Source organism: Bidens hawaiensis, unplaced genomic scaffold, assembly GCF_021521415.1.
Source record: "Bidens hawaiensis isolate Kalapana, Puna unplaced genomic scaffold, B.hawaiensis_p1.1 tig00009190_1, whole genome shotgun sequence".
Classification (NCBI taxonomy): domain Eukaryota; kingdom Viridiplantae; phylum Streptophyta; class Magnoliopsida; order Asterales; family Asteraceae; genus Bidens; species Bidens hawaiensis.
In genome coordinates this window covers 655,582-670,701 of record NW_027491677.1, presented here as the reverse complement: position 1 = coordinate 670,701, position 15,120 = coordinate 655,582, and the positions used below count along the sequence as shown (strand labels likewise).

The window sequence follows — 15,120 nt, the reverse complement described above, 5'->3', positions numbered from 1 at the left end:
AATCTCAGTCCTAATTCGCAAGCTCATTCACATGAGGGGATAAGATGTATTTGGGAGGAAAAAAAAGGGACAAAACTGCCCCTTACGTGAATGGCACGCTGATGGATTTAACGATCATACTTAAACGGAGTTAGTGAGGTCAGATTTAATTGCAAGTAAAATGAAACCACATGGACGAAAATCGCAAATTTAAAACTATTGAACAAAAACCACAGATTTAGACAAACCGCAATAACGAAAACCACAATTTACTCTTCACATTTAGCTTATATTGTTGAACAATCACAATGTCATTTCGAAAAAATAAAGCATAGAATTTTAGCACACGACCATAAAATACGAGTAAAGTTTAATGTGAAATTTTTATATACGTGAAAAGTTTTTTGTATGGTAACTTGTTATAGACACATATATTATTGTATACAAAATAAACATATTTGTTGTATATCACCATTTTCAAATGCATACCAACTATATGTGTATATTACAACTTATTATTGTAGACATCAATCTCTCTTATCAAAACTAGATGCATGGGCGGACCTAGTATGTGGAGAAGGGGGGCGGCCGCCCACCTTAAAATTTTATCTTCTTTAAGTACATATGCGATTTATTGACACTGCCCCCCATGAAATTTTGACACCGCCCTCCATAAACAGGACTACTAGAGAATCTGGGTGAAAAGAGAAGGCAAAAATATAAATTTCAGAATTTTTTCCAGCCGGTTAATACCTACAACAAGCGTTTGCAACTTTTGTTTGGTGAACATGAGGAAGAGGTGAAAGAGAAAGAGTGTACTTTCTAAATTCTATCACTAAAGAATTGAAAAACACATTAAGGTCCTCTAATTTTTATAGTTTACACTTTACAACCATTAAAATGTAAGATTGAAAACTTATGATAACTTTTGATTTATTTATATATTCACATGTTAATTTAATTCAATAATTTTTGGTTTTTAGTTGTATCTTACTAAATTAATTTGTAGCTTTATTTAATATAACTTTTGTAGTTTATAAAGTTAAATGTTATAAATTTTTTATTCAATTTTATTATTACATATGAAAAGGTATATCTTAAGAAAAACTAAGACAATTTAAACAAATTAATATTTAACTTACATGTGTTGGTGTGTATTTGTGAAGTAATAGTTTATAGAATTAGTTGTATATACTCTTTAAGAGTAATGTACGGATATTGTATGTTTGTTATTGATATCTAATGACGGTTGATATAGTTTTGTTATATAATTGAAATTTAATTTAGGTTTATTATTTTAATTACGTGACCCGACCTGGCTCGATATTGGCTTGCCATTATGCGATAAGCAACCGACTCTGGAAAAAATTCCGCCCCTCATAAAATAAATTTCTGGGTCCGCCACTGACTAGATGGACTTATGTATGTCATGTCCCCACAAACAACTGTTCTATAATCAAAGGAAATTTAAACATATAATCTTGCCACAAGTTACGCAAACCGCAATCCAATGAGAGTTCGAAATACTTTAGTTATTTATACGTATCGTATACATTGTTGTCTAATATTATGTGTTGTAACTTGTAAGTTTTACTATATACTATAATCTCATGTATTACTGTACTATACAAGTTATTACAAGTCTACATATATATAGTAGCATATATCAAGTCATACAAAGTCAAGACAGCCATTATATTTTAAAGGTAACATCATCTTTAGTATTGTTAGATGTTTCTTGAAAATAAATTTTCTTGATTATGACACTTCTCAACAGTTAAAATCACCATAAAAAGTTAACAAAGAAAAGAAAAAATAATCTTTTTTTTTTCCAGAAAGTTAAAGCAATAACCATAGTGCAAAAATCTTTAGAGCAATCTTGATAACACCTAAAAGTTTCTTGAAAAGACTAGAGACCTAACAAACATTTTGTTTGTGTCAATTTTATTTGTTAAGATTTAAAAATCTAGTAATCAATATATCATATGTTTTGTTGATAATGTATTCAAGTAGTTTCATGTCAAGTTATTGACTACAAGTTCCGGGATATCGAATTGGTGATATAAGCAATCGAGTACCTAAATTTTACTAATGATCAGTAGTTTGTTTTGTGAGACGGTAAAAGAGGCGAAAACAACTTGACAAACAACATTTATTTGACGCTTTAGAGTAATAAAGTCATATAAGTAAAAGCAAACAAACAAAAGTCGAAAATGAATCAAGAAAACCAACTATTTAAATTTATCATTATGGTAAGAATAATATGAAGAAAAAAAGATTGAAGTAAAAAAGCTATCTTTTTTCTATCATCAACCCCTACAACATTTTCCTTACCATGTTACAACATATTACTAGCAACTAACTTTACAAGGTTCCATAACCCCTCGGCCACCTCCAGCCAACACTGCCACCGGATTCTTGAAATTAGTCTAGAATTATACCGACAATGTGTCTTCTGTATCTCTCTCTATACAGAATTCCATCATATTTGTAAAGTGATCAAGTATCATAGCTCAACTTTCATTTGACCTGTAAAAATGTTCAAAGTAAGACAAATTTGACTTTTTAGCTCACAAAAGGTCAAACTTTAAAAAAAGTCAAGTCACTGTGAAAGCCTTGCGGCTGATCCTGGCTTATTGCCATCTTTACAATACTTTGAAGGTCATTTTCCCAAAATGTTGAAGCCTAAATTTTTATGTAACAAAAATTCTTAATAAACACCTTGCAATACAATGATACATTGATACATACAAATCTTGAAATATATTTAGTAATTGAAAATTTTATTTAATTTACCTCACCAAAACCATCAATGTGAGATGGCTTCATGGTCGCCATTAACGGGTTCATGGAAAACTGATTCTCGGGTCCATCAAGGACCATGCCATTTATTTGGGATTGGAATTCGTATGGGAGTGTTTGCACCGAGGCATCAAAAGGGTTCACATTGTCAGGCATAGAAACCATAGGCCGAAACATCTGAAAATTTGCACACAAACTACACAAAATTAAAATCCTAAATTCAAATCAAATACGGGCCTCGTCACGTAAAAAGCTAATGGTGTTTGGACGTGAGTTTAACCAACAGGTTATCTGATAACATGTTAAAAAACTCACGTCCAAAAACCCCTCCTCGGATTCAATAAAAACGAGTTAGAAAAGCTTACATCTTTAGATAAAAGTGCCTCCATACTCACATCCATCCTTGGATTAACATGGGCCAATTTCATAGACAAAAACTAAAATAAAAAAAATAAAAAAATAAAAAAAAAATTCAATATATTTTGATTTAAACTATGATAATTTAGTATTGAATCAATCTTAATTACCTCAACTTGTCTCTGCAATGACTGTACATAGTTTATAATCTCATCAAGCATAACAGCTTTTCCTGTGACCTATAAAATCAAAATTACAACCTTAATAACCAAATGCTTCATATTTTACTTCAAAATGTGCATAAAAGTAATAAAAATTGAAACTTTCTTTTACCTTGTTACAACCCGGAACAAGATCTTGTAGAAACTTCATCCGCTCACTAATTTTCTCTCGTCTCACCTAAATTTGTCAAAAAAAAGCAAATAAACGTGAGTTTGGTTTATAATAATCGTCTCGCCGCGTCTCATAAGACTCACGCGCTACAACATTTTGGCACGATAAAAAACTAACGATCCCCCCCCCCTCTCTCTCTCTTCCACATCAGATAGCCGTAATAACAATAATATTATAACAATAATAAAAACAATCATGTTTTTCTTAAAGACTTGAACTTAGGACCTTTAGGCATTTAAGATGTTTTGTATCAGTCACCGGGCAACAAACTCCGAGACCAATAATAATATAAATCTTGTTGGAAAATATTGCTTACTCTTTCTGCAAGACTATGGCTGTCAGTGGCCTGACCTCTTCTGGCTCTAACATGAATGTAATCTTTTGGTGCTTCTTCTGTTGACTTTTCATTCCTCTTTTTATCTTCATTTGACTTGCTTCTTTTTGCATCTGATTCCTCCTTTTCTGCCTCTGCCACAACCTGCAAACACAAGATTTACTTCAAATTTCAACACACTGTCAACAAGTACAAAAATAATATATTAGTAGTAAAATGACCAAACTAACCTTGTCATCTTTAGAAGTAGTTGTACTTGTTTGTGTTTCTTTTCCTTTTCCGTTAGGAATCACCTTTCTCTTTCTTCCATTATTATTATTATTATTATTATTACTATTCGGTCCCTTAATTCCGGTTCCGGTGTCGGATACCGATGGTTCCTCTTTATTTTCTCCCGGGAATCCGACACCGAAACTCGTGAACCTTGCTGCTCTTTCAGCAAATCCAGGATCAGTCCTGAATGGGAACTGGTGGTTCCCTAGAACTGGAAGATTAGCCTTTGGAGGTGAATTCAGTGGAGTATTGTAACAAGAATTGGTAGCACTTGTGTCATTGGAATTGCATATTCCACCAAGTCTACCAATCAATTCCCGGAGCACAATGTTGTCAGCTGCTGCTCCGGGAATCGAAACTCCGGAATTGGAATTGGAATTCAAAGCAAACTCAAAAACATCTCTTTGGTCATTTAAATTTTCACAATTTGAGTTCAAAAATGAACCTTGAATTCCAGTTCCAAAGATTGAATTCCAGTGTTGAGGGAATTCAATTCCAGTTCCAGGGTTGGTGAAAACTTGATCTTTTTCCATTATTATTAAAAGGGTATGCAGTTTCTTGCAAATCTTGAAATGGGTGTGTTGTGTTTTGAGGAATGGAGTAAGAAAGATTGGAGCTTTAGGAGAATTGATAAGTCTTTTCTGGTTCTTGGAATTTAAAGTATGTGAGAGAGGATGGATGTAAGTGTGTGTGGGAGGGCAGTTGTTAGTTGAAGATAGGTGATAAATAATAATAATAATAATAATAATAACATAAAAGCATAAAGAAAAGATGGAGGAGATGGGAAAGCGAAAGTGAGTTACACATACATGATATAAAAAATAGATAATATCATAATAAATATTCGGAAAAGTTGGTCTAGCAGTAAGAGGAATGTTCTTTTAATGTAGAGATGTGGGTTTGATTTTTATTTGGGCTAGTTTAAACACGAAAGGGTGATGGTTTATGAATTCCACTCGGACTCCACGCATAAGGGGGTATAATCTCACGATGGTCGATGAGTCGACATTTGATATAGCCCCTAAAAAGTGAAATGTTATGTTTACACGTGAGAATCTCTATTGTTAAAAAAATAATAATAAATATTATATGTATAATAGTTTGTATGATAGAATAAATAAAAATAGTATTATATATAGTTATAATAAAAGTAAATATTAAACATATATATACATATATAATTATACATATATATATATATATATGAAAAAAGTTAGGTTGCTTAAATCGAATTTAACCAAATAACTTATAATAATTTTTCAAATTTGAAAGCTCAAATGCATGTTAATTGTGACAAACTCAAATTTCATATTTCACATCTCTCATAAAGGTAAATGAGAAAAAACATTGTTGAAATGGTAAACAATTGCATATGATTTAATATTAATTCATGCATATTGAAGAGGTATGTACCCGCCTCAACACCGAGCGAGGCGGGTCAACCCACAAGATATAGACAAGAGGCTTGAAATCAAGACATTATGAAGGCACAAAGCCAAAACCTATGCGCATGGCGCATATCACATATGCTCACGCATATCACATATGCTCACGCATATCACATATGCTCAGGCATCACATATGCTCAGGCACCACAGATGCGCAGGCATCACATATGCTCACGCATCACATATGCTCACGCATATCACATATGCACGTGGCGCATCCGCGCGTGGCGCATATCACATGCTCGTGCATATCACATTTGCGCATGAAACATCTGCGCGTGAGAATAAAGAGAAGACCTCGCGCATCCTCAGGATAGGCGCATATCACACGTGCACATAATCAACCTCGTCCTTATCCAAATCAGGATTAGGGCAACCTTGATTGTGCACGTCAGACAACCTTCCAGAAGGTATCTTTTTAAGGAATAAGAATATGCTGATGTTGACAGCTGCCAATGAAAGGTGGACAACTCAGCAAAACCCATGTGCTACCACGTGATTATAACCAATGAAAAAGCACCAGGTGTCCCAAGGACACGTGGCGCAAAGCAATTGGAGGAGGCCAACAAGGCCCTAATTGGGTCTGAGCCCAATCATTGGAAACCCTAGCACTATAAATACCACATCAACTCCACAAGGAGACAGACACCCCATTACAGAGTATTCAGCTATATTAAGCAATACACTCCAATTTCCTTACTCTCATATTATTATCTTCTCCTACAAACTCTTATTCTCACACCGGAGGGTTACCCCAAAGAGGACCCCTCTGTCCCTTTCTGAGGGGTAAGTTTACGGTGCTGTTCATTTTGTAGGTGGTAGAACCCAGATCCCAGAGAACCATCGGTGAAATAGCATAATCACACCCGAGGAAAGTAGATCGTCTACCAGTGAGTCGATCCACGTTTCTTCATTGGCGCCATCACCTGTTACAACGGCAACAAGATCTCATCAGATCTCTAAAAAAAAAAACAAATTTTCACCATGGTTTCTGGCGTTCGTAACGTTGATCAAGTTCTGGAGGATATTGAACGTGAGGATGTTAATGAGGGACAGCAGTTTCTGAGGGTGCCGCGTGATTCTACGCGCGCCACCAGTAACCGTCCCTTCATCACAACTCCTCATGGCCAGACTGAAACTCCTCCAGACGATCTCACGTTACAAAATCTTACCGGCGCGAAACAAAAAGGACCAATGGGTCCAGAAGATGAAACCAATGACCCCAAAGAATGGCTCATAAATGAGCAACGACGTCTAATGGACAAGTACAATGAGCTGGTCAAACACAAAAAGTCAGCCGACTTAACACAAAGGCTAGCGTTTGACAAGCAAAACGTTCATGGAACAAAAAGGGCGCGCGCGCCGGAAGATGGTCATTCTGTTCACACTGCACACACTGAGTTTAGTGATGAAGAAGTGCACAGCATGAGGAAGACGCGAGATACTCATGCAGGAGGCTCACAGCTCCGCGCGCACGTGAACATGGCGCCTGGAGCCAAAGCCGATCTGGATCTGCACATACCGTACAGCCCACCAGTTAGAGGGCAAGTGGACGTAACCACACCGTATAGGCCAGCCATCTTGGTGAAACATTCAAAGTTCACTGAGCGCATCGCGAAGGCCCCCATTCAGCACAAAACCAAGATGCCAAGTGGTTTGGGCAAATATGACGGCACAACAGATACAGACGATTTCTTACAAGGTTTTTACAACACTGGAAACCTAGAAAGCTGGACGATGCCAACATGGTGTCATATGTTTGCTCGCTGCCTCACGGGCGCGGCGCGTGTCTGGTTCGAGAGCTTGCCGACTGGGCAAATCGATGGGTTCGAGGAACTATTGGAAAAGTTCCAAGCCCACTTCGTACAGCAGCGCAGACACACGCGCGACCCTGATGACATCATGCACTGCGTGCGCAGGAATGATGAAACGATTGAAGACTACATAACTCGTTTCAATCAGAAGTCTCTGGCAATCGGAGGTATCACTGAGCAACTCTTGCGCGTGGCCTTTATTCAAGGCGCGCGCAGTGATCAACTCCGCCGAGCTCTCGTAAGCAGAGATGGCATGCCAACCACTTGGGCCAAACTAATGGAAGCATCGCGAGTCTTCGCGAGAAATGAAAAACAAATTGCCCAAGATAGGGCAAGAGAAAGAGCGCATCAAGCTGAGACACCGCGCAGCAACGAAAGAAGGGGCAAACAGAACTCTGTATGGTCCAGGTTGCAACCAACCAGTTTTTCTCCCGCAGAAAAGCAGGCGCAACCAAGCTCACCCCAGCCCCAAAAAGACGTTCGTAATCGCGGGGAGGGTGACAAGAGGGAAGGCGGCAGAGATCCTAACAGACCTCTGCCAAGAATATGGACTCCCCTCACTAAAACGCCTTCACAAGTGTTAAGCACTGAGAATGTCCAGTTCAAAAGCCCCAAGCCACTACACTACAAGGGACCATCAGACAGTGGCAAGTACTGTGAGTTTCACAAGTCCACAGGACACAACACTGATGCATGCCACCACTAGAAGGATGCAATTGAAAAAGATGTGAAATCAGGCAAGCTGGCTCACCTGGTGAAAAACTCAAGACCAGAAAATGAACAATCAGAAGGAGCCTCAGCCAGCAAAAAGTACAAAAGAATCTGTGTAGCCGAGGGAGGAAGGCAAGGGCAAATATCAAGAAAGAGAAGCGCGCAAATCCAAGGAGATTGGCGCGAGCAACAAGTAATCTGTAACACCCCGACCGATGGCGGATTATACATCGGGGCGCCACGTATTGTTTCATTACTCTTGACACTATTTAGGTGTCAATATTTAATAAATACATTTTCATTGCGCACGCGCAGAACACAAATCGTAAAGTAACATAAATCATATCATAACTCAAAATATTCAAATAACATAATTTGTCTTGTTACATTTTATTCTAGGTCCAAAGAAAAGGAAAACATCCTACGTGTCCTTGAGATTCCCAAAAGCAGCTACAGCAAACCTGAACATGTGTTAAAATAAAACGTCAACACTTGCGTGTCGGTGAGAAATCAAGTTTAATAGATATAAATAGATAATAACAAACACTGCGCGCAACATGTGCTTAACTGGGGTTTAACATAGGGTGTAATCAGATTGTGATCAAGCCTAAATAGATCATAGCTCATAGTTCAATCCGTGCTCCCAATCGAGCACAAAAACAAATAATCATACGTGCATGTGCTAACAAAACAAGAAAACCGTAAACGATAGGTCTCCCGTGTTCATCTAATGGATCCATGAAAACTTCGGAATAGGCCGAACAAAGCGGTTAATGATTCACACATACAAATAAACAGCCAAGTAAACGTCCATAACACATGGGGTTTTGCGCACATAATTTCATAAACAAGTTTAAGACTCAAGTTGTACGAACACATGAACATCCCAAAACGTTAAAAATAAAAGGGGATTAGGTACGAGATTACTCACCTGTAAAAGGTGCGTTGAAAGATAATGCAAGAACCAACTTTTAAACAAGCGAAAGTTAACCTATAAATAAGAGGTTATTGGTTTAACGATTGGTTTTTATGTCTTGAATATATGTAAGTCACTTAAACAAATTATTTAAAAGGAAAAATTATATATTAATTATTTACCGAGATTTCTGGGCAGAAAAGAAGAGAAGACGGAGGCAAAGAGAGGAGTGGCGTTGCTGAGGAACTACGGCAGAGATCAAAGGGAGAGAGGGATTTGGGGAGTGCTTAAGTGTAGTGTGTGCAGTGTTAATAAACAAGAACTTAGCTTAATTTATAGGAAAACCCAAGGGAACACAATCCCTTGAAAGGGGAAAAGATCTTATCAAATCAAGCAAAAGATATTAAAAAGCACAAGAAACCAAAAGCAAAAGATATTAAAAAGATATGCCGGCAGCTGCAGGGGATGGGGAAAAGCTGACAGGTTACAGATCAAAGCATGGGAGGTGTCAGATAAAACACTGTTCAAGACATGCAAAAGAAGATTTCAAAAGATTATGTCAGTCACTTTTTCTATCAACCAATAGGATTGGTGCGCATGCTGCGCCGAAAGTGGCTTTTCGGACAGATGTCGGAACTGTCCTACAGTGCTCATACCAAAGATAAGATATTTCAAAAGCATACAGGCTGACCTAAACTGAAGAAAAGACTTAAGGTCTAGCGCGAGAAGACTCGAGCACGCGAGGGCGAAGGCAGACAGAACAATCCTTAGCGCGCCGCGGGAAGAACTACAATCCTTCGCGCGCCGCGGGAAGAACTACAATCCTTAGCGCGCCGAGGGAACAGTTCGCCTCGCGTATCGCAGGAACAGCTGGTCTTCACGCAGGCTTCCCTGTAAGGAGTCTGGCGCGTGGAGCTGCGCAGACATCCTTAGGCGGGAAGAACCAAAGGACAAGCAAAGAGTTAAGAGAAAAAGGGGTTCAAGGCTTAAGGGTTAAGCAGAGGGGCGGGACGGCGACAAGAGAGAAAAAGGGAGGCGGGACGGCGACAAGAGAGAAAAAGGGGCGGGACGGCGGAAAGGAATTATTATTATTAGTAAGTAATATAAAAATATATATATATATATATGATTTATTTAATGTTAAATTTACAAAGATTAATAATCAAATTTTAAATCATAATAACGGATCTGAAAACGGGTACCTGGGTCGGGTCGGATTTGGGCAGATGTTACAGTCTCCCCTACTTTAAGAAATTTCGTCCCGAAATTTATCTCGAAGTAGGTTGCGCAGAGAAAAGGTGCGGGTACTTGATCTTCAACTGATCTTCCCTTTCCCAAGTGAACTCGGCTCCGCGCTTGGACTGCCAACGAACTTTGACAATAGGGATGCGACTGCGCTTGGTTTGCTTTACCTCGCGATCCATAATCTCAACAGGCTTCTCAACGAAATGCATAGACTCATCAACTTGAACTTCATCAAGTGGTATGTGGAGGTTCTCGTCAGCTAAACATTTCTTGAGATTGGATACATGGAAAGTTGGATGCACATTGCTGAGCGCGGGCGGCAGGTCCAGTTTATAGGCAACTTTTCCCACCCTCGCAAGAATCTTGAACGGACCAACATAACGAGGTGCAAGCTTACCTTTCTTCCCAAAGCGGACAACACCCTTCCAGGGCGACACTTTGAGGAGAACAAGATCACCAACTAGAAATTCGAGAGGCTTCCGCCTGCGATCTGCGTAACTCTTCTGTCGGCTTCTGGCAGTCAGCAGATGATCACGGATCTTGGCGATTTTATCGGTTGTCTCTTGAACTAGTTCGGGTCCTGTGATTTGAACTTCACCAATTCGTTCCAACAAATCGGCGAGCGGCACTTTCGACCGTAAAGTGCTTCAAATGGGGCCATACCGATGCTGGAATGATAGCTGTTATTATAAGAGAACTCGACCAGAGGTAGGTGTGAATCCCAATTACCTCCAAAATCAAGAACACAAGATCGAAGCATATCCTCAAGGGTTTGGATGGTTCGCTCAGACTGTCCGTCAGTCTGAGGATGGTATGCAGTACTCATGTCCAAACGAGTTCCTAACGCAGATTGGAGAGATTTCCAAAAGCGAGATATAAAACGGCCATCGCGATCGGATATGATGCTCAAGGGAGTACCATGACGGCAAACAATTTCTTTGACATAAAGATGCACAAGTTGTTCAACACGGTAGGTTTCACGAATGGGCAGAAAGTGGGCAGACTTGGTCAATCGATCCACTATTACCCAAATGCTATCATGTTTGCTTGCGGTCAAGGGTAACTTGGTGATAAAGTCCATTGCTATACTTTCCCATTTCCACGTAGGAATTTCAGGTTGTTCGAGCAAACCAGATGGGCGTTGATGTTCAGCTTTTACCTTAGAACAAGTTAGGCATTTAGCTACGAACACAGCAATATCCTTTTTCATACCAGGCCATCAATAAGAAAGGCGCAAATCTTTGTACATTTTGTCAGCGCCAGGATGAATGGAATACCGAGTTTTGTGTGCTTCACTCAGTATGACAGCGCGAAGATTCTCATCATTGGGGATCCAGATGCGATTGAGATAACAGAGAATTCCATTCAGGTTAGGGACTAGATGCGCTTCTGCACCACACGCTAACTCGGCGCGTAGGTTGCCTTTGCTGATCAATGCGCGCTGCGCGTTGCGAATGCGCGATTCAAGATCGTTTTGGATCGGCGCGAAATGAAGCTGCGTGCGCGGCAAGATACAGTTGAGTTGACTGAGTTTGCGGCTGAGCGCATCGGCTACCACATTAGCCTTTCCAGGGTGATATCGGATCTCACAATCGTAATCGCTGATGAGTTCGTTCCATCGGCGTTGTCTCATGTTAAGTTCCTTTTGATAAAAAATGTGCTGAATGCTTTTATGGTCTGTGTAAATGATACACTTAGTCCCATAGAGGTAGTGTCTCCAGATTTTTAAGGCAAATACAACTGCACCAAGTTCGAGGTCGTGAGTCGTATAATTCTTTTCATGAATTTTGAGTTGCCTAGACGCGTAAGCGATAACCTTGCCTCGTTGCATAAGTACACAACCGAGACCTTGGTTGGAGGCATCACAATAAACGACAAAGTCGTCAGTACCCTCAGGTAACGCTAGAACAGGAGCTTCGCACAACAATCGCTTGAGCGTTTGAAAGGCTTCTTCTTGCTTCGAGCCCCAAATATACGGTTTGCCTTTGTGCGTTAATGCTGTTAAAGGCAAGGCGATTTTTGAGAAGTTCGAAATGAATCGCCGGTAGTAACCAGCTAAGCCCAAAAAGGAACGGATTTCGGTAGGAGTGGACGGTGCAATCCAGTTCTTGATTGCTTCAATTTTGGATGGGTCGACATGAATACCCATCTTGTTTACAACATGACCAAGAAACTGTACTTCATCAGACCAAAACTCACACTTGGAGAGTTTGGCATAGAGTTGTTCGGTTCGAAGCTTTTGCAACACCAACAGAAGATGTTGTTCATGCTCGGCCTTGGTTTTGGAATATACCAGAACGTCATCGATAAACACGATCACGAATTGGTCCAAGAAAGGCCTACACACCCGGTTCATTAGATCCATGAAGACAGCGGGTGCGTTGGTTAAACCGAAGGGCATGACCAAGAATTCAAAATAACCGTAGCGGGTTCGAAAGGCAGTCTTGGGAATATCCTCTTCGCGGATACGCAACTGGTGATAGCCAGAACGAAGATCGATCTTGGAGAAACAAGAGGCACCTTGGAGTTGGTCAAAGAGGTCGTCAATACGCAGTAAGGGGTACCGGTTCTTAATGGTGAGCTTGTTCAGCTCGCGGTAATCGATACACATGCGAAACGAACCGTCTTTCTTTTTAACGAACAACACCGGAGCACCCCACGGCGAAGAGCTAGGGCGAATGAATCCTTTATCGGTCAACTCTTGAAGTTGACTTGCTAATTCTTGCATTTCAGCAGGTGCAAGTCGATAAGGAGATTTGGCTACGGGGGATGTACCAGGGACAAGATCAACACGAAACTCGACTTCCCGAGCGGGAGGTAAACCAGAAAGATCATCGGGAAAGACTTCAGGAAAGTCACGCACGATGGGGATTTCAGAAAGTTTCTTCTTTTCTTCATCGGGTTTGACCACATGAGCTAAGAACGTGACACATTTCTTCCGCAAAAGTCTTCGGGCTTCAGAGCATGACATAAGTTTAAGACCATTAGATGGTTTCTCGCCGTAGATATGAAGATCTTGACCATTTTCCCGAGGAATGCGAATCAACTTCTTGGCGCAGATTACTTCGGCGCGATTTTGCGAGAGCCAGTCCATACCAATAATAACATCAAAACTTCCAAGAGGCATGGGAATGAGGTCGATTAGAAAATCATATTCATTAAGGTTAAGCGTGCAATCTTTGATTACGGAGTTTATTAAAATAGTTTCGCCATTAGCCAATTCAACTGAAAAGTTTTCGTTTAAGTTTACTCGCGGTCGCGCAAGTTTTTGTTCAAATGCGCGAGAAATAAAACTTCTATCGGCGCCAGTATCAAAAAGTATAGATGCATATTGTCCGTTAAGTAAAAATGTACCATTAACCACGTCATTATTCGCTTGCGCTTGGTGCGCGGTTATATTAAAAGCTCGTCCGCGCGTCACTTGGTTTGAAATTTGGTTAACCGGATTAGCTTGCGTAATTTGTACTTGCAGTCTCAGGCACGCGTTCCGGAAATGACTGGGGACACCGCAGTTATAGCACGACCTGGGTCGTGGATTAGGGTATGTTGGTTGTGGGTTTAGCGGGTAAGTTGGTGGTGTTTGCGCGATTGGGTTGGCGGGAAGGACTCTACAGTTCTCAGCAGTGTGACCAGTACGGCCACATCGGTTACATTGTCGACACGGGACTTGAGTTGGATGGTGAAGTCTACAGGTTGGGCAAAAGGGTTGGTTTTCTGTGTAAGGTTTCTTAGTTGACGGGGCAGGGAGTGCGGGATTGGTTAAGGCATAGTTATGGACTACAGGGGGTGTTGGGTAGGTTGACAGTGGGTTAGGAGCGTATACTGGAGGTTGGTAGGCGGGTTGCTGGACAATGAGCGGGTTGGTAAGCGCGTAGGCTTGATGATTGGGTTTGCGCCTGCGCTTGAGGTTGTTACGGTTTGAGGGTTCTGGCTTGGTTTCCGTTGGTTCTGGGACAGTCTTGGTGAGTTTGGTCTTTTCGGCTCCCCGCAGGAACAGGGTTCCTGCCCTGACATGGTTGTCGCTGAGCACAGCGGCCAACTCGATGGCGTCAGAGAGGGTTGCTGGGTTCCTGGCCCATACAGAATCTTGAATTTCCATGGGGAGACCCCCAAGAAACTTCTCGATGGCTCGGCGGGAAGGGGTAACTAGGTGCGGGACAAGCAAACTTAGTTCGTGGAAGCGCGTAGCGTACTCGCGCGCTTCGCCACTGTACTGCTTCAAGTTCCAAAATTCCTCCTCAAGGCGCTTTATTTCGTTGGGAGGGCAGAATTCTCTAGTCAAAAGTTCCTTGAATTCCTCCCAGAGCATGCTAGAAGCAGCCTCTGCGCCACGCGCGTGAGCTACTCCGTTCCACCATGTAAGCGCCCTTGATTCCAGGACACTTGAGGCGTATAAGGTTCGTCGGTCTGGAGGGCAAAGGGTATGGAGGAAGGTGTTCTCAATTTTCTCGAGCCATTGGAGCATTACAGTGGCTCCTTCAAGCCCTGTGAATTTCGGAGGGTTACCCGCATTAAAGGACTTAATATTGTATCCGGAGGGGTTGGTATTATTTTGATTTAAGGCTTGGGCTATTGCGGCGGCCATTTCCTGGGAACGACGCTGCATACGTCTGCGCGAGTCTTCTCTCCTCTGATGACGGCGAGCTGATAGCGGAGGCATTCTATAAAAGTTTTAGTTTTTGTTAATATCTTGGTATGGGAAATCGTTTTAGCGCAAAGTATATCGTTGTAAAGCTTGTTTCGCGGAGTTAAATGCTATCAAATTTTGAAGTAAAATATGAATTTAAATGCAAACTTAATACAGGTAATGAATTCGAATTGAAAATCGACCATTCATGCATCACCATG

The 15,120-nt window shown here is 40.8% G+C and overlaps 2 protein-coding genes across 3 annotated transcripts in view; both read right to left on the bottom strand.

Moving 5' to 3' along the window:
• The window catches only part of LOC143531540 (putative aldo-keto reductase 5), a 207,848-nt gene that overhangs the window by 156,773 nt on the left and 35,955 nt on the right, over window positions 1-15,120 (bottom strand). The window lies entirely within an intron of this gene.
• On the bottom strand, window positions 2,196-4,967 carry LOC143531535 (transcription factor bHLH62-like). Of its 2 annotated transcripts, none has more exons than XM_077026809.1 (8): window positions 4,092-4,967; window positions 3,848-3,993; window positions 3,472-3,537; window positions 3,309-3,377; window positions 3,147-3,218; window positions 2,776-2,958; window positions 2,586-2,664; window positions 2,196-2,508 (listed from the first exon to the last, which is right to left on the bottom strand). In XM_077026809.1, exons 1-8 carry the CDS (start codon window positions 4,669-4,671, stop codon window positions 2,486-2,488), a joined length of 1,218 nt encoding a protein of 405 aa, XP_076882924.1. In that variant the 5' UTR covers window positions 4,672-4,967; the 3' UTR covers window positions 2,196-2,485. The 2 variants fall into 2 exon arrangements, with proteins under 2 accessions (XP_076882924.1, XP_076882923.1); XM_077026808.1 differs by having other exon boundaries at window positions 3,848-4,009; window positions 4,096-4,967.

Excerpts from the sequence above, each read along its gene's own strand:
- LOC143531535 (XM_077026808.1), bottom strand. The coding sequence starts at position 4,671 with ATGGAAAAAGATCAAGTTTTCACCAACCCTGGAACTGGAATTGAATTC. Across the intron at positions 3,538-3,847 it reads GCCATAGTCTTGCAGAAAGA|GTGAGACGAGAGAAAATTAG; the intron begins GTAAGCAATATT and ends TGACAAATTTAG. Across the intron at positions 2,959-3,146 it reads AGGCACTTTTATCTAAAGAT|ATGTTTCGGCCTATGGTTTC; the intron begins GTAAGCTTTTCT and ends GCAAATTTTCAG.